Below are 27,310 nucleotides of genomic sequence, written 5' to 3'. Positions count from 1 at the left end.
GTATTCAGCATTAGACAAGGATGCATCCAGTAAATAAAATTGTATTTTTATCAAATCCAGTACTACTGGATCCATTTCAGTAGAAAACAATAGTAGAATTTGAACATCTGCACAAGCTAAATTCACATTGGCTACATTTTAGTGACCAAATTAACCACTATATGGATTTAACCATATTGACCAAATGCCCTGATCACACAATACTTAAGACTACTAAAACCCTAACTAGAATTAAATTTAATCAAGTTTGATATATTATGTGAAAAGAATCCCAAGCCCTTATCTGACCTAATTTCTACAAGTTGTATACACCCAGCCACACTTTTCACATGGCTTGTTCATACCCAATAGGTGGGTTTATATAATGAGCCATAATAACTCTATTATTCTGTTATTTCAAAGTTCTAGTTTATATGCATTGCTGCATATAAAATCATTTATATTTAACAAGTACAATGTGAGAAACTGTCTGAATAACAGTACCGTAGCAACGTAATTCTAACTTGAATTCAGCATTAAATACAAAACCACTGGCACTGCATTTAAAACAGGAGAAAACCAGCTTGTGTGATGGTATCTTTAATGTTTATATATCATCCAGAATCACTGTTGTAAAATGGAAAAGAAAGGAAAGGAGTCCCTGTGAATTTTATTCTGCTAGTCGTAACAGTAGGGGTGGCCCCCATCTCCAGCATTGTCTGGGGATGTTTCCATGGTCATGTGGATGTCACGGAGCACTGTTACCTTTCCATCAAGGTGGTACGTATTTATCTACTGGTATTTGCATGCTGTCGAATTGCTATATTGGCAGAAACTATATGAAGATTGGAATTCACTTCATCACACAATGCTCGAGTCTCAAATCTGAGCAATGGGTTTTCCAGCAGACAAGTCCAGTCTCTTAACTGCTGAGTCTTTGCACCCACTCTTGTGAGATGGGTGGCTGTATAAATTATTTGAAATAATGTTTTTAAAAAAACCTTTTATTTACAATTTTCCTATTCTTTAACACTCTGGATCATACCAGAATTAGACATCCTATGCTCAAGAAGACAAATTCATTTATTTATATGAGGTAGCCATACTACCCAAATTCATAAAATGGAAAATACTGTTGGATACAACAAAATAGACACGTAGGAAACATGACAATATTAATACATTTTGCCCACTTGCCCAGCTATTCTAATTGTCATTCAAGCAGCTAGGTATTCATTCTCTGCTGTTTCTGATTCCCACAGATTTAGTCAGCTCACGACAAGATGTTCTAAAATGTCCTCCCATTGCAGGTCTCCAATTCAGCTACTATTTTGGAAGAGAAAAAAAAGAGAAATGATACATATTGAGGAATTTGCCCTGCTGAAACTAAAGGCATATATTTGTCCTCATCTCATTCTAATTCAACCCAAGGGGTTTTTTTGGGGGTGGGGGAGAGAATAACTACTTGTTTATTTGAAGAACAATATTACCACTCTATTGAATATCATACATACTACATAATACTAAGTACAGATTATTTAATGTGATAAGCTACATAGACAAATATTATTGTCTATGTAGCTTGTCTATTGTCTATATATGCTACTCTATTTACACAATAGTAATTAATTTATATTACTTCTTTTTTTTCTGCGCAAGTTTTTTTCTGAAACATCAATAAGAGGAAAAGGGAAAAACAAATTAAAGATTTAAACATTTAACCTTAATTTCTAAAAGTGTCTTCCAAACAGTAAGCAAAATGCTTATTCAAATATACAAAGAGATGTGTATTTTTCAGACCACCATACAACTGATGGAGAGTATGTCTATCTAACTATATAGTATTATTTTTGTAGCTATAAATGCATGCAATATCCATTTCTATTGTCCTCATAATAGTTTCCAAACTGTTGGCATATCATGGAAAACAACACAAATATCAATGAAAGTTCAAGAACAAAATTAATATGTGAAACAACTTTTATCCAGTAAGGGAATTATTATAGCACAAAATAAATCTGCATTTTGAGGACTACCTCTCTAACTCTTAGGTGGACTCATCAATCAATTTAAAAGACCATGTAAGGTCCAATGTGTACAAAATAATATTTTTTGAATTAATCAGCAAAATGACATAGATGCCCAAATTCCAATTCTTTATCCCATGCCTCCCTTTACTTTTGAATATCTAATTTTTCATTTCTAATTTAAAGACATAGTCACTTCATTAACACAATTTCTTGTTTTGTGACATGTCAAACAGAAAATCCTGCAATAATTCCCACCTCACAAAGATTTAAATGACTTCATTCAAAATGGAATTGTATTAGCCTTTCAAGACAGCGATTTACATGAAATCTTGTATAGTTTCTCTGTTGGTATAAAATGTAGATGCCACTGCACATCAGGCCTGTATTTGACTCTTTGCGTGGACAGTCCAAAACAGTTTTCCTGATCTGTTTCAACTTGAAATGTTGTCAATATATGGATTGTCTTGCTTTCTAATTCAGTGAAAAATCTAGTTTTCCATTAGTCTCTGCCTTTCTAATTTTCAATACAGCTTTACTAAATGTAATTATTAAAGGCAGATTCAAGAAAGCAATTACTGAGCTACTGGTTTGTATCTCTGAAGTCTTAATAAGAAGTAAACCACCAAAGTGGCAGGAATACTTAAAATCAAATTCTCCATCATCATCATCATCATCATCCTCATAATCAGACATTTTACAAAATAGTTCTAAGTTCAGAGCTGCTTCTGAAACTTCTATTTTTCTTTGTCTGAGCTATTTTATGGGGTAGAGTGCTTGCTGTTAGTGAAAAAGAAAGTCATGAATAGGCACTACTACGCAGTGCTCTGAATGAGGCCTTTAATTTTTAATAATAATAATAATAATAATAACAACAACAACAACAACAACAACAACAATAATAATAATAATAATAATAATAATAAAGTTGGAAGATACCTTGGAGGTCATCTAGACCAACCCCCTGCTCAGGCAGGAAACCCTATACCATTTCAGACAAATGGCTGTCCAGTCTCTTCTTAACTTCCAGTGTTGAAACATTCACAGCTTCTTTAGGCAGATAGTTCCACAGCTTCTGGAGGCAGGTAGTTCCACTGATTAATTGTTCTAACTGTCTGAAAATTTCTATTGAGTTCTAAGTTGCTTCTCTCCTTGGTTAGTTTCCATCTGTTGCTTCTTATCCTGCCTTCAGGTGCTTTGGAGAATAGCTTTTGTGTATCTTCAAGTAAACAGTTGGGTTATTAGTGGGATTACATGGGATTCAAAAAACTAGGCAGTTAATTTATGTATCTGTGTTAATGTAAAGCATCTATTTACACCCACATGGTAATCTATCTTTGAGATTAATTGCTTTTGAAACTGGTAGATCTTTGAAAAGTAATGATTTCATGATTTAACATTTGGTTCTAAAATTTGGTTCTAAAGGAGAAGGAAGAGGAAGGCTGCTAATTACATAATCTACAATACCATAACCTTAACACAATTCTTGAAAAAGCTTTCTTCAAGACAGACCATACTAGAGAAATCAGAAACCAATGGACTAAGATGAGACAATAGTGTATGTTTTCACTGTTTTAAAGTTTTCCCCTTTAGGTAGATTTTGAAGTTACTTAAAAGGTTTGCAACATGTCCCATCAATAGTTACCTTGTTCCAGATACAGTGTTGGAAAAAATAGCTGTCAAATATATTTAAAACACACAAAACAGATTGGAGAACTTTAAGAAGATACTGCCTTCTATATTTCTACTTTAAAATGCATGTTCCTTGCCATAAAGTTAACAAATATTTTCTCTCCCAGCCTGACTTTTCTATAGATACATTGAATATGTACTCCTGAGAATATTTGACATTTTTTTGGGCAGATCTAAAGTAATTCTCTAGACCAGTGATTCTTAACCTGGGCGATATTGCCCCCCAGGGGGTGATTTCATTTTTCAGGGGGGCGATGGAACGAAAAGGGGGCGATGGAGCGAGATGTTGGTGGCGCAGCAGTTAGAGTGCAGTACTGCAGGCCACTTTAGATGACTGTGTTCAGCAGGTCAGTGGTTCAAATCTCACCGGCTCAAGGTTGACTCAGCCTTCCATCCTTCCGGGGTAGGTAAAATGAGGACCCAGATTGTTGGGGGCAATGTAAATATATATATACATTGCTTACTGGTGTACACTGCTTAGAGAGTGCTTGCATGTAAAGCGGTATATAAGTCTCATAAATAAATAAATAAATAAACAAATGTTTTGGGGACACTTTTGAGACTTTTTCGTACAGTGAATCGCTGTATATCTGTCGTAGAAAAACATCAGATCGCTTGCTCTTAGTGGATTGAATTGTGTTTTCAAATGTTCCTCCAGCTAGCTTCAGTACAGAACGCCATACGTATGTGAATATGCATCGCTTATCTTCATGTGCGTTGCGCAGCAGCCTCTACCCATACAGTGGCGTGCCATTGGCCAGAATACGGGAGATATGGGAAAAAGACTGGAAATAAATTATGTGCATCGATATGTCCTGATGACAAGAACAAAAAAAGTGCTTGCATAAATCGAAGAATTATTTCCTATGTTGTGATTGAGAGGTTATGTTGGGGGAGGGGGGCGATGACAACTTCCTCATTGGCTCAAGGGGGCGATTCGTTCAAAAAGGTGAAGAACCACTGCTCTAGACCACAAAGTCCTTTTTCTATAAAGTTCTGCAAATGTTTCTGATCTCAATATATACAGGTAAAACACTTGTTTTTATGCCACACTATTTTCCCTCACTGCAATCTCTGCATACTTTAAGATGCTCTTTAAGAGCCACAATAATCTTTAAATTGTATGAGATGGGATGCAAATATGGCAGCAGAGTGTGAAAATTAGTTAAATTAGTACCTACCATGTGCAAAATATTGAAAATAATTCAGTATAGTTAAGTGAGAATAACAATTATGTCCAATTAATGGTAATTAATGATACTGTTACCCTTATTTCCCAAGAAATTTTGTCACCTTTGTTCACTATATAAATATTAAAAATTGATAAGCAATACAAATGTGTCAAGGTATCTGGATGACTATAAAACAGATACTCTGAGCTATTTTCTACAGGCTGGTAGATTTAGTTTTCTGGCCCCTTCTTTTTTTAGCTAAGCAAGAAATCTGTAAATAAGAAACATTATTCTCATATTACTCCCATTAAATTACTCAGTTCCCTCAGTTTATTAAAATGGAATATTTGTGGGAAAATGTTCTACAAATATGTAGCCTCTGTATTCATCCATCTTTCCATGTTAGTTTCAGATAGAATTCTGATTTTTAAAATTACCATTGGTCTATAATTCCAGAGAATAATAAAACTAAGAGAAATAAAAGGCAACATGGAACAAGGTTTAATAAAACTTCTCTCCATGTTCATCTCAAACTGATTCTGCATGCTTTTTCTCTAAGAAATTCTCTATTTGTCTTAGAGACTGAAGTCTGAATCTGTCTTTTACCTGAAGATATTCCACTTGTGACTTCAACAAAATAAAAGATCTACAGTTATTTTTTTGACATGGAACAGATTCTGACAAAATCCCTTAAAGCCTTTTCCACTTCTTTTTAAAATCAGAATAACCAGCAATTTAGAAAAGCCTCCTCGACAATAACTTTTAGAAAAATTTGCATTCTTGAAAAGTTCTTACATGCTTGTAATTCATTAATAAGAGTTTAAGGTACACAGATCTAACAAACAAGTAGTATTTCACAAACATTCAGCACAAAGACTGGATAGTAGCAATGAAACTGATCCTTAGATCTGTTCTAATCTAGGAATGAACCTATTCTGGCCAATGCAGGAAATAGATCAAAAAAACTGTGGACTTCTACAATGGTTTTTGATATCTTGGGCAAGTAGACAGATCATAGAATGTAATAAGGAGACAAAAGTACTTTGTCCTGTGGCATTTCACTAAAGGATATCATAAATTTGAAATTTACAATGAAACCACTGCAAGAAAGTCAGCTGCAGAACTGGGAAAAGGCATGGTTCCTCAATGGTTTATGTGCTGTCAAAATCTGTCCCTGGAAAATTGAATAATTCTCCAAAGTAGATTTTAAATGTACACAGGGAGAAAGCAAAAAGAAAAGAAAAAGAAAAGAGAAAAGAAAAAGAAAACAAGAATCTAGTTCTCCCAGAAGTTTTGCACTTGTAACATAGTGGATGGTATCCAACTGCTGGATTGGAGAGGATGTACGAATTTTGAACCAATTGGAACTACGTCTATAGATTGGGGCTACAATGAATTAGAAAAGTAGATATGGATTATAATCCATTTGAAAAGGTAAGATTATCCTTCTTTCAGTCCTGGCTATGATGCCCAGAATGATTTCTACAGACTTGTATTATACACAACTTTCTGGCCTTGGTTTCCTCTAGTTTACTCCACTCAAGTCATCTTTGAAGATTAATTAGAAATCATCCTTTTTGATTCACAGTGCAGACACCAGAATTCTGACCTATTCATAAATCAGACCAAATCTCTTCAGCTGCCAAGTTGTTTCCAAATTCAATTCACTTTTTAAAGTCCTGAACAGCTTTGCAAAAAATAAAAATAAAAATCACACTGATTCATGTAAGTCTGCTTGACAGTTTTTCTCCTCTTTAGACTATCTACTTTGGTGCTGTTGTCTTCAGAAAAATGATCAGTGAGAAGCAAATAATACAATTTGTTCTTATAGGGAGGAGGAATTCCAGTATTTCATAGTTTCTATTGCTATGTATGCCACCTTAACTAAAAAAAAAAAAAGGATGGGGGAGGAAAAGAAAATCACAGTGCATATCCCATTGCAGTGTCCTATTTTTCCAAGGATGCAGGACGATCATTTTAAAGAAAGTAAATATGGTCAGAACTTTTTGCATTGCTATAAAAGACCTAGAACAATCTTTCAAGTGAAAGTCTGCCTGGTAAATCCACTACTAATTTTGGATGAGAAATAACATTATAATTCTTTGTTATTATATAAGTGGGATATAAGCACTGACAATAATAAGGAAGCAGGAAAAATGAACTACTTCATTCAGCTGTTACCTTAATGAAAATGTAGGCAAATATAATAGTTACATTTGTAACACCAATTGAACTCAAGAGAATTATTGATACTTCATTCAATTGTGGGGGGAGTGGGAGGGACAGGATAGATAGATAGCTTTCCTAACATGGTTCTTCTCAGGAGACTGATGACAAACTGGTTATAACATTTTATTTAATATTTTTTAAATTCCACTCTTTTGTTTTATAACAAATTAATCATTTAATAAAAGAATCTGCTAGTATTTTTAAGCTACTGGTCCAATTTCTAATTCCTATGATTGATTATTTTTAAAAAATTAAATAGTCATCATACTTTTGAAAGGATTCTAGTTCACCACCTAAGAAGTTGTAATTTAGTATCATTTAGCCACAATTCACTGAATTTATACAATAGGCCAGTGGTGGCAAACCTATGGCACGCGTGCCAGAGGTAAGTGGCCCTGTGGACAGGCAGGGCAGGGGGCAGAGTGGAGGACAGAGCGCAGGCAGGGTGGGCCGGGGTGGCGCAGGGGCAGGTGGAGGGTGGTGTGGTTTTTGGGCACTTGGCGTCTAAAAGGTTCACCATCACTGCAATAGGCTAAGTAAAATGGTTTACAAATTACTATAAAATGCTGCAGGGTATATAAAACATGCTAAGCCAAATGAACCCTGTTCAGGTAGTGTGTTGTTTAAACCTGTCTCAATCTTCATATTAAAAATTAAAATAAATATGACAAAAATATTTTTTTTAAAGTGTCAGAAAACAAAGGGAGAATATTATGGTTAAATGAGAATAAAACATATCTCTAGCAAGCCAGATTACCAATTACTGTATGACAGACTTACATTATATTGATTTTTTTTTAAAAAAAATATAACTATACTATTTATAGAGCTCTGCACTCTGTACAAATACCACAGCTTTTGCTGTGGGGATTTTCACAATATAACCACAAATCAGGCAATACACTTTTTGAAATAAATATTGCACAACTTTTTTGAAGAATGTGATTCATGCATTTGAAGAACTTAAGTGCTAACATCTTGAATCAAGTCAATTTAAAACTGAAGTATGTCTAAAAAGAATCTCAGTTTTTTTTGTTTCCTAACAGTTACTAGAATCCGCTGAATATCATATTTCCAAATATTCTTTTTTAAAATGAAACTAGTTATGAATTTTGCAGTACAATTATCACTTGCTTAGGCTTTTCTCATGTAATAACAATTTAATGGGATGTTCACAGACTATAGGGCTCTTCTGTGTGGCAACAACAAATAATTTATACACAGCAGATGTCAATTGTCATCTCTGTCAATTGCACTGGTCTTCCTCTCCCTCCTTAGCCTGGGTGAGCTGTCAAGTTTCTAGTTTCTGATGTGTATTTACATCATTCAATGATACTTGACAGTAGTGAAAGGCCACAGAAAACTGCTTATTGATCAGAGCAAAACTAGTTGATAGAACAGATGATGTTGTATTACTGAATGCAGCTACACTCAGGTGATGACATTTGGTTCCCCATATACAAGTGTTTAATAGCATACAACTTCATTATATAATGCCACAAGTGCTTAAAACATTGCCTAGATTTCCTGATTGCTTTGTCTATGTAGGATTGAGGACAATCTCTTTGTGCTGGTATCAATGTGTTACTAGCTACATTTGCTCATAAACCCTTGCAAATGACTGGCTAACTTACCGAATATATCAGACAGGTACTGACACTGCAATCGTGCCAAAGGCTTATTGAGCTGACCTCCCCCCCATTTAAAAAAATGCTGGTATCTTACAATTTAGAGAAGCACAACCTCTCAGGAAGTTACTTTTAAAAAACTTTTCTACTGCAAGTAAATACGTTGGTCTGCCGTTATTGCTAAGCAATAGTATCACTTGGCATCTCTTAGCAACTCTTTCTTTCCCATCTCCATTTTTCCAGTCCTATATATTTCTGAATTTTGAAGGCTCTTCAGGCTGTGGAATCTTGGGGCTGAGTCTTTGCCCAGTTTTAGCAGGAAAAAACATGGTATAATATGCTTACAATGCTCAGACAAGCATCTACGTAAGAGAGAAAGCAAGATGGAAGGGACCTCATTCCAAGAAATGATGGTGATTATAGCAAAATTAGGGTTGAGATTACAAAACTAATTTTCTGATTTCCCAATATAAAAGTCTCCTGTTATCCCAGCCTTCTCCATAGTCTGTGTCTATTTAGAAAAATTGGGATTATATCTCGCACAATCTCCAAAGACATGATAAGTAACCTGGAAATTATAGGATCTGTATCTCAAAAAGTCTAGGGGCACGCTATGATTATCATGACCATGAGATGCACCACTGCTGAATTTTGTTTAAAATGTGAAAGGTGTTTGGTGAACCTCTAAAAGAAGAAGACATAATTAATACAAACACCTTTTTTTGTTTTTTCCTCTCACTGTTATTTACTAGCAAGGTTTTCAACAGCATGAAAGGCAACAAACTTATATATTGCATGTTAATTAGTGAAGATAACATATATTGCAGGTGTATATACAAGTAGGCAAACATGCAAAATAAAATCAGCCACTGAATCAGCATAATAGAAGTTGGATCTGTGTTCTAGTCAGCTCTAAAAAACTGAAGGCATGTAATGAGATGGATCTAACGACATTATTTATAGCAATAGGACTTAGACTTACATACCACTTCATAATGCTTTATAGCACTGTCTAAGCAGTTTACAGAGTCAGCATATTGCTCCCAACAATCTGGATCCTCAGAAGGTTGGGACTTCCGGTTTGCCATTGCAGGTGCCGTGGACGCTGGAAGTCGATTTCGCAATGCTGGAGGACCCTGTAGGGGCGACTAGCAAGGAGGGGATCCCCGTTTGATCGTGGGAGGGTGGTAGACTTTCAGCTCAATCCAGGGCAGCCCTCCAAACTGGCGGACGAAAGACTGGCCATAGAAACATGGCTCGTCACTAGGCTGCAGACAGTCGAAGTCAAACTTACCACCAGGCACTCCAAAGCAGCGCAGATGAGACTGGGTGAGATCTGAACCTCTCTTTAATCCCAAGTATTTTTGTTCTTCCTATAAAAGCTGCCCAAAGTATCTTCCCCCCTGTGAGGAGTGAGGGAAGGGAACTTTTATCCCACCCTCTAAAAATAGCAGTGACTGATTCTCCAGGGGAGTTAAAACACTGAAAGAATAACCGTAATTTAACTGGATTTATATGCTTCTAGAATTTGGAGACCAAAAGATTTTGAAGACCTTGGTTTTTATTTACAAAAAAAGAAATAAAATTGGAAAAAGGACTAAAAATTTTGGACTTAAAAAACCTTAAATGGCATTGGTGACATCTTGTGGCTAAGTTTGATATTACAACTTGTTATTGTCTAAAGAAGACTTGGCTGAAAGCCTAGATTACAGATAAGACTTTTTTAACTTGGACAATTATCAGCTGAGTTCTATACTCAGTTATAAAATTATTTTCATTCTCTGATTTTAAAACTCTTAATTTAACACACTACTAAGAGAATATGGATGAAGACCAGGAACAGATTCTCCTTATGTTAAAAGCAATACATGAAACCATTCTTCAGCTTGTGATGAAATAAGATGCTACAGAAAAGAACAAGATATCAGCCTAGATATACGAACTCAAATTTTGACTACGACTAAAGAAGCAACTACACAAAATACAACAGAAGAAGTGGAACAATTAAATACTATGACAGAGGATTCAACTGACCAAAAAATACAGTCAATGGAAAATCCAGAAAAGGGACTGACAACATTGAAAATGGAAAAGACTTTCTATATAAACCAGAAGAAACTTGAGGAGCAAGAAGAAGAACAGATCGAAGGGAAGACAAATATACCAGGACAATTATGGAGATCTGGAATAATAGAGAGACGATTTGTTAGCCCTCCCAAAAAAATGGCAACTGGTCTTTTTTATTTCAAATAATATATATAATAACAGAGGAAGATCTATTTGATGACCTAAAAGCACTGACATAGAGGGTGAGAGGGCAAAGGAAGAAAGCTAGAATAAGGCTGAAGAAAATTGGGGTTTTGATTTATCAGGGAGGATTTTATATTACTAATTAAAATAGAATATACTTAAATAGACCAAACGTGTACTTTGAATACCAAATTTTGTTATGAACTGAGATAAAGAAAACTTTGGTCATTTAAAACTTAGAAGTATAAATACTAAAAGTTGAATTTGAATATTGATGGGAAATTAAAAATTTGGAAAAACAAATAAATAGGATATTGATTGTTTATAAATATAGAATGTAAAAGTTATTAAGATACGTAATAAGCTAAAATTTATTGATAAATTAACAAATATGTTTTTATTTAATTGAAATAATAAGAACTGTATTAGCTTAAATATGAGATAGTAAATATCAAGAGAAAAAGAGAGGAAATATCTGATGTTGAAATAGGGAAAATTTTGGTCATTAAATTTAAGACATTTGGAAACTAGTTGAAAATAAGAAATGTTATATTGCAGTGGTGGCGAACCTATGGCACGGGTGGGCATGCGCGCTGTTGCCCCAGTCCTAGGCCTTCAGCTGGGTTTTATAAAACTTTTTCGCTTTAGGCCTCCACTGCCGTGTGCAAAAAAAAAAAAAGGTTCAATCAGTCAATTTCAACTTCTCACGGAAAAAAAAAGGTCTTGCAAAGTTGGAATTGATTGATTGAACTTTTTAGTCCCACCCAGTTTGCCATTACCACCGCAGCCACGCCCAACCAATGGGCCATACCCAGCCAATGGGCCACACCCACCCGGCACTCGACAATGCATAAATGGGTTTTGGGTTGCAGTTTGGGCACTCAGTCTCTAAAAGGTTTGCCATCACTGTTATATTGTATTATTAATTAGTTGATGTAAGATGGTGGGAAATAGAATATACTCAAGTAGATAAGATATGTATTTTGAATATTAGATTTTGTTAAGAATTGTGATAAAGGAAACTTTGGTTACCAAAAAATTGGAAATTATAAATATCAAATGTTAAATTTAAATATTGACAGGAAACTAAAAATTGGGAAAAACTAACTACAGGACATTGATCGTTTATAAAGATTGAATGTTAAAGTAACTAGGTTATATATAAAATAAAAATTTATTGATAAATGTAACAATGCTATCTTTACTTAATGGATACAATAAGAATTGTATTAGTTTAAATATGAGACAGTAGATATTAAGGGAAAAGGAGTTTGAGATTTGTACTAAAGATTTTTGTATGTTATTGAATTATTGATTAACCCAACTGTCACATTGCTTTTTAAATACTTAAATGTAAAATTAGAAAATCAATAAAATACTACAAAAACAAAAAGTTGGAAGGTTGAGTCAACCTTGAGCCGGTCAGGATCGAACTCCTGGCAGCGAGCAGAGTCAGCCTGCAATACTAAATTCTAACCACTGTTAGAATTTAAATAATTCCAATTAAGAAAGATTTTTTTCACCCAGAACTAAAAGCTGTTTCTGTTTATGGAATCAACATTTTAATACAACACATATAAATTCCTTAATTTTTTAATATTCATAGACAATTTTCCTTATTTACCTGTTGAGATGATAGTATTTGCTTGAATATGAAATGAAAATATCTGACCCAGAAATCAGCTTTGCTCCCTAGTTTAAAAACCAGCTCAGGTTTCAAACTTCTGAACAGATGGCCAAAATAATAAGGTCTAGGTTGTCATACTTTAGGCTACTCCAATTGAAAAAATTACAGAATTACCTGCAACATTTATTCAATTACACCATGTAACATATAACGTTACCAAAATTTGCTTCTCATTCCCCTAATTGTCTTTTATTACCTTTTGTGGTATTATTTTAAATTTTAAATAATTTTGAGCTTTCATTTTTGTTTATTTTTTTCAAAATGACAAAATGTAAAGAAAATAAGTACTGTTATCACCCAAGAAATTTCCACTTTCAGAACTGCCCTGTGAAGAGATTGTAACTGCCGATACTAGTCATATTTACAACAAAAAAGACATGACCAAATATGTAGATTACATTAAAATTAATAACCTAATGCAGTGGTGGTGAACCTATGGCACGGGTGCCAGAGGTGGCACTTAGAGCCCTCTCTGTTGGCATGCGCACCACCGCCACCAGCAGCAGGTCCATCAGGACGCCACCACCGCCTGGAGCAGGAGCCCTGCCCAACACAAAGGAGATGAAGTGATTGGCAAGCTCGAATAGAGGTGGTAGAGCAGAGGTCACTAACCATTGTCGATTGGTGGACTGGAAGAAAAGGGAGGGGGAAGTATTTTATATGTGCGCATGTGCACCCGGGGCCGTGAGCACGCACATGTTGCAAATGGGCCGGGGCTAGTGCCTGTGTGATACTCACTAGCCTTGCCCTGTTCTTGTGTGGTGCAGCGCCTTGTATCTGTACCCTGCGGTGCGGCAGCAGCCATTTTTGCACCTTGCAGCATGGTGGCCCATTTTTGCACCCCCAGTTTTTGCATGCCAGAGGCAGAGGCACCTCCCTGCCCCTCCCCCAGAGGACACCACAATGCTGATGTAGCTCTGGCACTTTGTGATAAATAAGTGGGTTTTAGGTTGCAGTTTGGGTAATCGGTATCTAAAAGGTTCACCATCACTGACCTAACGAGACAAAGATATATTCAACACAACTGTATCTTGCCTCCCTATATTATTAATTGAATAGTAGTTCCAAGACTTTCGAAGAATTTACAACACAGAAATGCTTATTACCTGCATCCCTTAAAATGCCTTTCTACAGATGGAAAGCAGCTTTGTGTATTTTATTTTTTTTAAAAAAAAAAGTTTACATACATGGAGTACAGTTTTTGTATAAAAAGGTTTTAATTTGCAGTGGTTAGTACTCAAGTTTAGTCAATTCTTTATGAGCAGAAAGCAAAATTTTTGTATTGGATCAAGTCTTAGCAATAATTTCTATTGCACAAATTTTAGGGTTCGAACAGGTAAGCAATTTTTCCTTTTGTAGGGATTCCACAGGTATATAAGTGGAATGGACTAATGAAATGGATGCTGCAGATGTAAAGTGGGCATTTCCTCTTCCAGTCCCATGTGTCTCTTCATATTTTGTCATTTTCAAATTGCAAAAGAAATCTCTTATTGCAGTTTCTGGGATCCAACTAATTTTTAATCCGTTTTCCCCCAAATAAACATCAATGAAAGATGATACAACTGGCCATCTTGTATTTAAGACTATTCATGATTAATTATTAATAAACAATAAATGATATAAATATTTATTGCTTTGGCTGGGGAAAAATACCATACACTTCAAGATTTACAAGGTAGTATCTCCAGTTTCAGAAGAGCAGAAACTGACTCTTTTTGACAGGAATATGTGAAGTAGGCAAATAACTGAGACACTGCTCTAAGCATGCCTGTAGCACTACGATTACTTCTTGGAGAAAAAAAAACCAGTAACTGGAGTAACTGAGTTTTTCTAAGATCCAAATGAGTGAAAATAATAGTATCATATTTACTATTATACACACCAACAAAAAAGTCCTATTATTAGTTACTTAATAGAAAAGTTAGTTTTATGGAGTTTCTGATTTAGAAGAGGCCAGTAGATCTCCACACCTATATTTGGGAGAAAAATGCCTTCCCAAGCTGGCATGGTACAACACCCCTATCTCTTGCTACTATTAGCAAAAAGCTAACAGGGCAGGATATAGAGTTTTGGGGAACTATGGCACAAATATATTTTGGAAATATTTTTTCCTTTGTTACTATACATGGTATTCATCTCATCCCCAATCAATCAACAGCTCACAGCAGCATTAAAGTATTCTTATCCAGTGTAGGTGCCCACACAAAAGTTTCTTGGCCTCAGTCAATCAATCAGAATAGGGCTGGAAGGGACCTTCTGCTCAAGCATGAGACCCTATACCATTTCAGGTAGGTGGTTGTCCAGTCTTTTCTTAAAATCCTCCAGTGATGAAGCACCTATACCTTCTGAAGGCAAGCTGTTCCACTGGTCAATTGTCCTTACTGTTAGGAAGTTTCTCCTTAATTCCAAGTTGCTGCTCTCCTTGATTAGTCTCCATTCATTGTTTCTTGTTTTGCCTTCTGGTGCTTTGGAAAATAAGTATTTGTGGCAGCCTCTCAAATACTGGAATACTCCAGTGCTATCATGTCACCCCTAGCCCTTCTTTTCTCTAGACTGGCCATACCCAATTCCTCTAACCGTTCTTCATATGTTTTTGTCTCCAGGCCCTTAATCATCTTAGTCACTCTTCCTTACGCTTTTTCCAAAGTCTCAACATCTTTTTTGTAATGTGGTGACCAAAACTGGATGCAGTACTGTATTCCAGGTTTGGTCTTACTAAGGATTTATAAAGAGGCACTAATACTTCATGTGATTTTGATTGTATGTCTCTGTTTATACTTAGTCTATACTGAGAACCCAGGAAAGGATGAAAAATGGAGAATACTTTCCTTGAGATTCCTTTTCTGCCCCCAATCCAGCTTTTCTTGTCATCAGAGGAAGGTGAAGCAGGAAAGGAATCAGGGAAGATGGGTCTTTTCATCCATACTTTTCTGCTGTAGAGCTACTTCACCTAGCTCCCCTTTCCATTGCAAAGTGGCTTTGCAGGCTGTACATTGCTCTCATGATTACCCAAGGAGGGTAAATTGTTAACTGCAGCAGAAGACTAGGTTCTATATCCTTCAGTCCCACAACAGAAGAGCAGTTAACTTCGCTTCTCCAAGGTTTGGCATTACAGTTAGGTGGGATATTTTAAACAAATGCCAAGCGCCTCCCATGTTATCAAGATGACCCGTGTCCAGCAGACTTTTGAAAGACTTTGGGATGCATATTTAAATTTAAGGTAGTGAACACCTAAGATGTGAGGCAGTGGGGGAGCAATGATGCTGTGAGGGAAAATATACTGCAGTAGCACCACTGCAACAAAACTGGGTGAAGCAGCACCAAAAAGGACATGTTTTTCTTCTTCCTCTTTTGTCACAAAGGAAAAACAAAACAAAACCCGTCTCTCATCTAGAATTGCTGTGAGCATGGGTTAGAATCTATTTTGTCATATCTCAGAACAAAATGAGTTTACAAATACTAAGATAAAGGGAAAAATTGCCGAGAATTATTTTGGTGTAGGTTGTAAAGTTTTCTCCAATACACTAATTGATGGAAAAGAAGGTGAGCACCTAATGCTTGAAAACTAGTTTTAGAACAAATAACATTGTGGTTTTTTTAAAAAAAAAATCTGCACATCTATATTTCAAAGGCCATTGCCTAAATAAAAATAAAATCACCATTCTAACTACGCTGTAATGAAAAAAAATCACTCACAGTCAGTTATTAAAGTAGAATTGAAGTCTGCTTCCATCTGCTATACTCAGTAATTAATTCATTAATTAAATGATAGGTGTATCAACTACAGTTTTTTGATTTTGCCCTCCTACCACATTTCAGACTGGTCCTTAATTTTCTCTTTATTAATTTTTCAAAAATATTGCCTCCAGGTTTGTGCATTTACCCATTCAATAAACATTCAAATTTTAACTCTTCTAAAAATGCAGAACTGCTTCAGAGATCAATCCTGTTTTTGATAGTATGGTTGGGTTGATTTATCAATCACTACTGTGAACTGGAATTGATCTTTAGAAGTTACATGTTTATTTATTTTTAAAGAATTCCAGGAAGGAAAGAACATATTTGAACTCAACAGATAGGAAGCATAGAAGGTAATGTGAACTCAACATTGCAATGTTCATCTTTCCCCTGAAATAAAACAATTTTGCACTCTTGTTTAATTATATTTATCTGCATAACAACTTTAGTCAAAGAAATATTTTATAAACATTGCAGAGAAATTCATTGTTGGATTCAGAATACATCTGCAATCACATTCAGAAATTGTTTCTATCAGTACAGTGCACTCTGTGCCTGTATTAAGAAAAGAGATTTCATGCTTCTATATCTTCTCCAGCATCCTTAAAGTATTTTAAATTGATGCTTGAAATAAGCTCATCAGTAAAGCGTAATCAGTAAAGCTTAATCATATAGATCAGGGAGAATGAGTATTTATTTGAACATAAATGTCTTCAAGTGTGGGTTTCACCAAAGTGAGAAAAGATTTACCTCCAATTTCACTATAGTTTAATTTTAGCAAAAGGGTGGGGCCAAACTGCAGTTGCCATTATTTAAATGAGAAGCCACTTTTTGAATGAGAATGTAATAAGTCCCACAACGAACAAAATCCAAAAAAATATTAATAGATCATTTTCCATCCTTGCTGCCATGAGATGTAGTGAAATCTACTAAACCTGGTTGACTTTGAAAAGAGACTAAATCGATGAAAAGAAGGAAAAGCTATCAGGACTGCTTCTGTCCTTTGAACAGGAAGATAGATGCTTTTGACTCAAGCTCGACTTCCAATGTTCCTCAGATTTCATGGCAGTGTTTCAAAGTAACTTCCTTTTTCCCAATAATGTTTGTAATTCCCCAGTTCAGTCAAGAACCTTGGCATTTCCAGTTGGCCTCCCACCTAAGAGCTAATCACAATTGATCTGTTTAAATATTAAGATTGGCCAAGATCAGCTAGGTGCTGCCCTCTGCTGAGGAATTATTGTTTCCCAGCTCTTTGAAAAACTCAGTGTGGAGACAGAGGACAATTAGAAAAACTAGTTTGGCCTGAGAGAATGATTAGGCCTAATGATTTCAGTGGTTAAGAAAGTCTTGAATCTGGTCCTCTGCTGATTTAATAATTGGCTTTTATAAGGAGCAGAGCAGCAGACTATAGAGCGCTAATCTGATTAGCATGCCCTTTTTTGGTTCTGATATTTCATGATAAAATTTTATCACATAGATCAATAAGAAGAGACCTATAAATGAATCCATTTTATGCACTATTTGCTTCAATATTACTGCATGTAATTCAGCAAGAATCATGAAGATTTTGGACCTGTTTTCATTCTGTAGCAAGCTGTCAGGGAGATTAATGCAATCATGTCAAGAAAAGGGAAGATTTAAATTTTTCAACAGACTATAACAAAAGAAACTGGAAAGCCCTGAGGGAAAAGGAAAAAAACCAAAACCCTGTGATTCAGCTAAAGTACTGAATATCTAGAATAAATGCAGATACCAAGCACAGTGTTATGAACAAATATAAGATATTTGTTAACTAGTGTCAAAAGATACTTTTTAACTAATGTCTAACCCTTTTGCAAAATGAGAATATTTTGTTGGACATATAACAGTTACAATTATGATCCTGGCAACAATCTACCACTTACCATTTGAAGAGTATTAGGAAGCTGAGAATGGCAGAAAACAACTATCCTTTCAAAGTGAGAATTACTAACACCAAAACAAACATACCCACAGCTAAAATTACCTTCAATAGTTCCAAACCTTTGGCCTTTGATTAAGCCATAGTTTATACTTTTATCTGTTGTACAATTTTCTTATCTTTCCATCATATGCGAATGCTGCATCCTCATGCTAATATCTTTGCATATCCTTCATAGCTAAAATTATCAGTATTAACCTATATTTTATTAAACATTCCCTTTTTCATAAGAAAGTTACTGTGGATGAGTCAGATGGTTGCATCGGATGTCAACGGGGTCATATGGAAAAATCTTAAAATACATTAACTATATTTTTATTCCATTCATTTTGAAACAGTGTGGGCATCTTTATGTCATTTATTAAAAATAATTTGGGACAATAAGTCGTCAGTAGTTTTTCTTTTTAAAAAAAGTCTTTCCTGGACATGCAAGTCTTTAAAATTAATTTTAAAATGACATCTCATATTAAATGCATACAGTGACACCTACTGTTATACACATTGGATATACAAGTAAAAGCAATGACAACCCAAACTGGTAATTGATTCACTGTAGTGTAAAACTAATTAACCAGGTCAGTCTTGAAGTACACTTATTAAGCTTTTGGGAGGAAGGGGAGAAAGGAATTGATAAGTAGAAATGTGAGCATTTGCAGTTCTAATGAAGTTGACAGTAATTACCCAGGTCTTTCACTCTAAATTGCATAACTTTGAATTAGGATTCAAAATAACTGTTAGAGCATAAATTATACAAAATTGTAGAATTAATTTTTCAATGCATTACAGGATCATCAGTCAAATAACTGTAATAAAATATGAAATGGCTAATAAATCATCCTTTAAAAATAATATTCCCCAGGAAATTAACATGTAAAAAAGACATAGGTTCTTGGGGAATTTCAAACAAACACATTACATTTAGATGAAATGTTTTTCTTAAATATATTTGTATATTTATTAGTGTTTTTGTTGGCACTGATTTTTATCATGATTCAGTCTTGATTAACATTCAGTAAGAAATTATATATTAAGATAAAAACAGCTTTCCCCCGAAACACATGTAGTTAGGAATATTTTGTCTACCTAATACCAATTAGGATATATTACAACATGGATATGTAGTTAATCTACTCCTGAAAGCACAGATTCTACAACAGTTTCCAGGGAATTCATCTTGCTAATTACTTTCAAAAGAGCAGAGACTTAGGGGACCATACAGAGGGAGAGAGACTTACATATTTATAATAGGAGTAAACTTTCTAGGTAAGTCTTTACCAAATACATGAAGTGCTGTTCCATATTGGCACACATGGCTATTTTGGGGGTGAGAGAGGGAAGAATTTTAAACAATAAATCTGCTAGAAATTTAGGAGGACAGTGATACTGACCATAAGGGAGCAAAATATGACTTTTTAAATAGACATACACTGTATGACATAGGGCAGGGGTCCCCAACCCCCGGTCCATGGCATGCCAGCAATTGGTCTGCACAAACAAGCAAAACCCTATCTATGGAATGCAGGCAGCACACAAAACTACACCACCTCAGGTCCACGGAAAAAGCTCTCTCCATGAAACTGGTCCCTGGTGTCCAAAAGGTTGGGGACCTCTGATATAGGGTACTAGCATCATTAAAATTTCAGTATTTTGCATGATGTTTCTAATATTTTTGGAGATATACTACATTTCTACTGGAATGTAGTAAACAAGTTATGTTTATACTGATTATATTGATTATATCATATACATATATATCATATACACACATATATGTATATGTGTATACATATATATAAACAATATAAACACAATTTAAGCTTACTTATTCATTCTAGTACAAATGTAGTTGTAGTTGATAATTATACTAATAAATGATTTTTAAGAAAAACCAACAACCATGAGTTTTACATGGAGCTGCCCATGAAGATCTAATTAAAGTGCAATTAGCTGAGAATATAATGGCATGGTACTTAGGGGCAGATCACAATACACTCACTTAATTACTTTATGAGCAGCACTGTCACCCTGTAGAGTTCTGGATACAATTCAGAATTCTTATTGCCCATAAAACCCTTTATCGCACAGGAATGAGTAATCTTTTGGACCATTTGTCTCCAGTTGTATCAGTTTGTCCCACAGAAGAATTAGCATTACTAGTTGGCCTCCACATGAATATATAAATGGAATAAGAAATAATAGGTCATGTAAATTAATGAAACAAAAAGGAAATAGGAAAGAAACAAAAGGAAACAAAGCAATATTTGCCTTATATCAATACTATATTTTACTCAGTTATTTTTACTGATTTATCCAATTTCATATTCAATTTATTTTTTATATTTCTCATCATATAAAAAACATGTAACGAAATGGGCAGAAGTATGCCTAAGTATACATAGCCATTGTTTGCTACTGTTATTTCTCACAACAGACTGTATACCACACCAGTATTTGCAATCTTAAAATTTCTTTGTTTTTGAAGTTTATTAATTGTTCTATCAAGGTATGTAAATTCTGCTACTTGCTCAATTTTTTTAAATCTTTTACACATAATATTCATTCAATTTTCTCTACTAAATACTTCTTGCTTTGTATCTGATATACTGATGTTCAGTTTCATACTCATTAATGCATATGATCTATATAATATTTATTGTCAAATTTTGGATTCTTAGTCTATAACACAGCATTGTACTCTTAACACCACTGAACATGATTAACACATTCAGAACTTTTTATAACCCTTTTATTCCTCATCAATTCTCTCATTTCTTCACTATAAACAAATCAATAATAATAATAAATCTATTTTGCCATGCATGGGTATTACATGCTAAACCCATTTATTCAAAAACAAACATCTCTTTGGTGTGATTGGTGACTTCACCTTATAGTATCATTCTTATTCATTTTTCAGTCTCTGAATAGCCCCAAACATTTTGTTGTACACTATCATATTGTTCCTATTGATACATATTTGTCAAGAGCAGAATAGTTTTATTTATTTATATCATTTATATGGCCATTCATCTTACAGAAAGCAATTCTGAGTGATATAACACAATTAATAAAAAAGCAAATATATAAAAGCAACAAAATATTGAAACAAAATATTTGAAACAAAATACTATAAAAATTTAAAATATACAAACCACACAAAAGGAGTAAAAAGAAAAAACACATTGCAGTGTCTAAGAACATTTTTCCAGTTCCCTGATATCCCCCAGGTGATCTTAAGGAATGATATATATTTTTCCTGACATGCATTTTGACTGTCTGATAAACAATTAACCTACATCTTCACTTCCCAACATGCATTTATCAACTTCATTTTACAAGATCAGACAACTTTCATTCAGGATCTATTACCAATTTTCCCTTTTGTTTTAGCTTCACAAACATTTAACAAATCTATCCCACTTCATTTAATTTATTTCATATTCTTTACCATTTATTCTCTTGCACGACAAGTCACAAGCTTCAATATGCTGTAGTCATCACCAGATGACTGATCTCTGTTGCCCATTAAGATTTTGATCAATCAAGACTTTCACATAAGCTTCTTTAACAAGACAAAACTGTAGACTAGCTTACAGCTTCAGTCATAACCATGCAATGTTCAGCATTCTGCTAAGGGTAAAAAAAGGTCTTATCAGTCTTGGGATATTTTGGTAAGTAGGCCACAAATGCAATCAAAACCCAGTGTTAAAATATCTAAGCTAGAGATTACCTTGCAAGCTCTACTATCATCAGCATCCCACTGACTTTGACACAGATCTTCTGTACTGACATCACTTGGGATGCAATTATTTCAATTATCCCGTAAGGATGGTTTAGGGAATATCTTTCAGGTTTGCAACATATTGGAGCCCTTGGCATCCCAGTCTTAGAGGACTCTAAACTTGCACAGTTTCAGCAATTTTTAAATTTGGAGCACAGGTTAGATGTCTTGGAATCTGCCAGCATTGTGTTCATATATATTGTCTTCTCAACTCTTGGCTGAGCTATTAACAGTGTATGGGTTTGAATTTCTATGCAGCAAATCACATATGTGATACTGCAGGCAGATACAACATGGAGAATTGTCCAATCCCAAGAGTCATGTATATACAGCAATATGTTCAGGAATAATGGGGCAAGTTTATTTTAGAAGCTAAATTATCCCTTTAATTCTTAAAAGTTCAGTGTATTTCTTGCAGTTCCAATGCAAAATCTTAAAAATTAAAAAATTCCTAAATTATGCCTGAATACAACATATTTTCTCACATAAAGAAAATGTAACTACTTTGAATTTGCCTGTGTGCATGTGTGAATAGGAAAAATGCTTCAAAGAAAAGATACTCCAAAGCAAATAGTTCTAAAGTCCAGTAAAAAGAAATTCAGTAGTTTTTTTGTGCAAACTCAATGGAGATTAAATATTAAAAGAAAGTTTTTTTAAAAAAAGAAAACTACAATTAAAATATTAAAATCCACACCAATTCAATATTCAGTGATTAGTTGCTTCCCCAAAAACTCATTAACACGTCCCTAAAACACTTCTTGATAAATCAACAGTAAGTCAAAATATGATGAGTTTTATGCTCTGACAGCTTTTATCTATAATTTTGAATGTTTCTTAGATGAAATAGCAAACATTAACACCTTTATGGTAATCGATTAATGTCAGCAGAATTTTAGAGAGCTACGCTGCAGGCTCTAATATCACAGAAGTAATCAATTAAGGGAGTCAGTTAAAAATGATGCAAAGATCAGAGATGTCAACAGTAAAACAATCTCATTTTATGATGTCAAATGCAGAGTAAAATATGGCATTTATTTCATAACATACAGCTGAATTATTTTGCTAAGGTAGCCACACACCCATTTTTCTAGACTGTAACATCTATTTACCAACTATTAAATTGCTGATTATATCAGAATAATACGTTTTGAATGATGTTTAAATGACTGTGGGATATCATCTGGAATAAGATATTAAATATGTATTTTGGTCAAAATGTATGAAAAACTTTTGATCTAATCATTTAATATTAGTAGTAGAATTCTATACATTTCAAGAAAAAATGCACATTGAGGTTTATGGAACTTCCTTTATACAGGAAAACAAGCAAACTCTTCAAGATCACAACATAGACAGTTTATCAGAAAAAACTGAAACATAACTAAACTCATGTGACTTTAACAAGCATTTCCCTTTTTAATAAGTAAAAACTATGTCATATTCATTACTACATTACAGCAGAAAATGACAAAACTATTTATAAGAAATGCCAAATTTCAGAAATGGGAATAATGAAGTCTTGAAATTTCTCAACAAGATTTGTCACAGCTGACATTGCATTTATCAATACAAGCTTTTAGCAAAAGTACACACACACAATAGTTTCATTTCCTCTGCAATTTTTTTTTAATAATTACCACCATCATGAGGCCTCTGTTATCCAACACAGTAAGAGGCACAAAGTAAAGCAAGCTCTATGCATTCTTTACTCCTAGAAGCAAACCATCAGAATCTATTAAAATTACCTCAAACTGATAGTACTAGAGACATGACAAATCACAGGCCAAGAGTCAGATACCAAAGAATGTGTATCAGAGCTTTGGGGTCAGGCCGATTTGCAAGCAAATGATATTGTATAGAGTTGGCATGCTCAGTGCATGACAAACTGATGCAATTTCAGCACTGTCGAAGAAATAGGGTGAGATTTCTGAGATGCTGGCCAGGCTAAGCTTAGAGAATTGTGCAGAGTTCCCAGATTTGAATCACTTGGGGCCTGAAAGGGCGTCCCTTGACAAGCCACAAATAATTACACTGCACTCTTTCCATTGTACCCTATTATTTTGTCTTTCTTATCTCTAGACTTTGAACACTTGTGAACAAGCAAGGTCGCCTCTTATTTTGACCACAGGATAGCAAAACATTGTTCTTTTCTGATATGATAAATAAAACGAAGGCCAAGAGACTAGCCATTTTTATCGAATCTATTTTCTCCTTCTACAAGCAAAAGTAACTGGTGACCTAGGAAGAAGAGCTGAGACGAGAAATATTCATGGAAGTGGGTTCATGAGCTCTTCATTTAAGAGGGCTATGTAGCGATCTAGTAAACTGGGGGGAAAAGTGAGATTTTAGAAACAGGGCATTGAGTTCACAGCCCCCAACAGATAAAGCTATCTGGAGATTATTTTAGTAGAGTTCCCTTTTTAAACCAACCAGTTTTGACAATTCAGACTACAAGTAATTCAAATAGGTTGAGAATCTTCTCCTTGCTGTTATTTTTCCTTAGGAAACCAGTAATCGGTCTACTGAACACATTTCTAGTAATTATCAGTGATGTCCAAAGGCAAGCTGTGCCATACTGAAATTAATAACACAGAATTTAAAATAATATTCTGCTAATTCCTGCAGTTCAGAGTTAATAATCAAAGCAAATTCAATAACCTTATTTTTCCTGTTTTCAAACAGAAACTCTTTTTTTTTTTCCTGTTCGCTTTATAATGTATTTCTGATTTACCCCGGGTACTTTACAGGTATGTTAAGATTACAACTCTCAGAATTATGGGAACTGTAATCCCAATGCAGCCAGAAGATAATGAAAGGTTGATTTGTTTTATTGCCTACAACCAACTGGTAAGCAAGTTAACTGCTCCAATCAACTCTTAAGATTCCATGACAAATTTTATGTAAACTATTTCTCATTCTGTTTTACATCTGCTGGTAATTATTTATTGTTTTGTTCCACTAAATAGGCCAACTTTACTTAAAATGTATTCAGTCTATATAAAGAAGATTATTCTTTTAATATTTTAAACCTAAACCAATATTTTGAAAGATTCAGTATACTATAAAACACGTCTCTATTCAAATCAAGGGAAATGTATGTACTGATATGCAAAGGTACACAACTGTGAAGTCTAACACTATTTAATTCTAGCTGACATATCATAACTGGATTCTTTTCCCACTTCTGTAAATGGAACTGTTTCACTATTAGTTTATGAGCAACTAGCTGAATGGATGTAGAAGTAACAAAGATGAGTTTATTTTGCTTGTATGCCCCCTCACCCAATTCCTGAGTCTTATCTCTGTTGGTCAGTTTAAAAGATAAGTGTGGTATTTAGATTGCATGATTAATCACACCTTAGTTTTGAGGCCAAATTCCAAAGAACTAAAGATGCAGTGTACTCTAAAATATATTTTATGCTTTGCAAATAGTTTTGAAAGCATCTGTATGTTGCTTGATCACGGAAAATTAAGCTGTATAAATTATTTATAATTTGTCATTATCTGTCTTCAGGATTCAAGTTTCAGTTTCCACTGAGGTTCATTTATACACAGAAGCACTATTTTACATCTAAGGTTTGGAATTATTCTGTTTTACAAAATTGTTGTTCCTTAAAGTCAGTAGGAAAATGCTGTATAAAAAGAATAATTATAATAAAGAAATAATAATGCAAAAAGAAATAATAATCTGAAAAAGTGGATCTACTGCATTTGTTACAGAGACTAGATATTATAAACCAATATACTATTAACAGAATTAGCATCCTGGATCAAAAGCTTATGAAAAACAAATGTTTTTATGTAGCACTACAATTGCCAGTGTAACAATGTGATCTTATATAAGTTAACTCATATATAGTTTCTAAGACCTGCTGGCTCAGGAATTCTGGGAGTTGAAGTCCACAAGTCATAAAAGAGCCAAGATTGCCTACCCCTGACCTAAGTGATGCTAACTGAATCAACTAAGACAGGCAGGTTTTTAGAACTGTGACAAAAGCAACAAACTTATTATTCCTTACTATCTTGTACTATCTCAATGGCACCAAGAGGGATTTTGTAGGTAGTAATTATTGGCCCAAATGAAACCTACCAAATAAATATTCTCTGACCCATGATAAAGGTTTCTAGATCGGAATTGGACAAAACTTTCCTTTCATATAAAAAGAATATACGGTAATATAAATGGAGGGCATGTTCTTATGTAGAAACTGATTGACCCGACTGGTCCACCGATTCCTTTCAATATTGTGCTGTAATCCATACAATTTCTCCACTGTATTGAACATATGACTGAATCATCACTAATTCTGTCAGCTTCATTTGTTAGCAATAGTCCACAGTTTTGCTAACTCTGTTCATGTATGGTACTTATTCTGACAATTCCCAGAATAAAAAGCAACAACAGTTTATTCAGAAATAAGTGGTAAAAACAGGAAGTTTACAGAACTATGAGTAATATGAGAAGCATTAATGCCATTGCTAACATTTGTTGCCTTGCTATGCATTTTTACAAGAAGGGTTGGCCCTTGGGCTATCTGATCCCTTTCCTGCCCTGTACTTTACTGACTCTGCTTTTGTCTGGTCTGTAAGTATTATTTCGATGATAAACGCTTGTTCCTCTCTACAGGATAGAGAGATTTTGGAAAGAGTTCATATAAGATCAACAAAAATGGCCCATCCATTGGAAGGGTTTAAGAAGAAATTGAACAGCCGTTTATCAGAAATAGTATAGGTGTCCTGCGAGAGAAGGGGTTAGACTAGATGACCGCCAAGATCCCTTACAACTCTGTTACTGTTACTGTTAAGAAGCTTCTAAGTATTTCAATCTAAAAACTGAAACATAACTGTTACTATTTGGAAAAACTGCTATAAACCTATTGTGAAACTAAGTGCTGGAAAAGAAAAATCAATCAATCAATCAATCATTGTTTGAAATGTTCATGAATATATTATGAAACAAATAGATAACATAAATATATTATAATGCAAATAGTAACACTGCCGGATATATTCATGAATATGAATATATTATGTGAATAGGTAATATAACATGTAAATAGATTCCATGGGTTACAAGTAAGACATAATAGCATCTAAACAATATTAGAAGATACTTGGATACTATGTAAAGCAGCATGTAGGTTACATAACTAAAGTAATAACATTA

At 34.4% G+C, this 27,310-nt stretch overlaps 1 protein-coding gene across 2 annotated transcripts in view; it reads right to left on the bottom strand.

Moving 5' to 3' along the window:
- Positions 1-27,310, bottom strand: part of SNX24 (sorting nexin 24) — a 76,699-nt gene that overhangs the window by 44,099 nt on the left and 5,290 nt on the right. The window contains exon 2 of one of the 2 annotated variants that reach the window (XM_039329849.1): positions 1,173-1,305. The exons of the other annotated variant lie outside the window; for it this stretch is intronic. Coding sequence (XP_039185783.1) covers positions 1,173-1,196 — 24 coding nt within the window. The 5' untranslated portion in view covers positions 1,197-1,305. The remainder of the gene's footprint in view (positions 1-1,172; positions 1,306-27,310) is intronic. 2 annotated transcript variants of the gene reach the window in all.

This window comes from Crotalus tigris, unplaced genomic scaffold (genome assembly GCF_016545835.1).
Source record: "Crotalus tigris isolate CLP2741 ecotype Arizona unplaced genomic scaffold, ASM1654583v1 scf7180000024419.1143555, whole genome shotgun sequence".
Classification (NCBI taxonomy): Eukaryota; Metazoa; Chordata; class Lepidosauria; order Squamata; family Viperidae; genus Crotalus; species Crotalus tigris.
The sequence above is the reverse complement of the archived record's forward strand: the minus strand, read 5'-3'. Positions and strand labels throughout refer to the sequence as shown.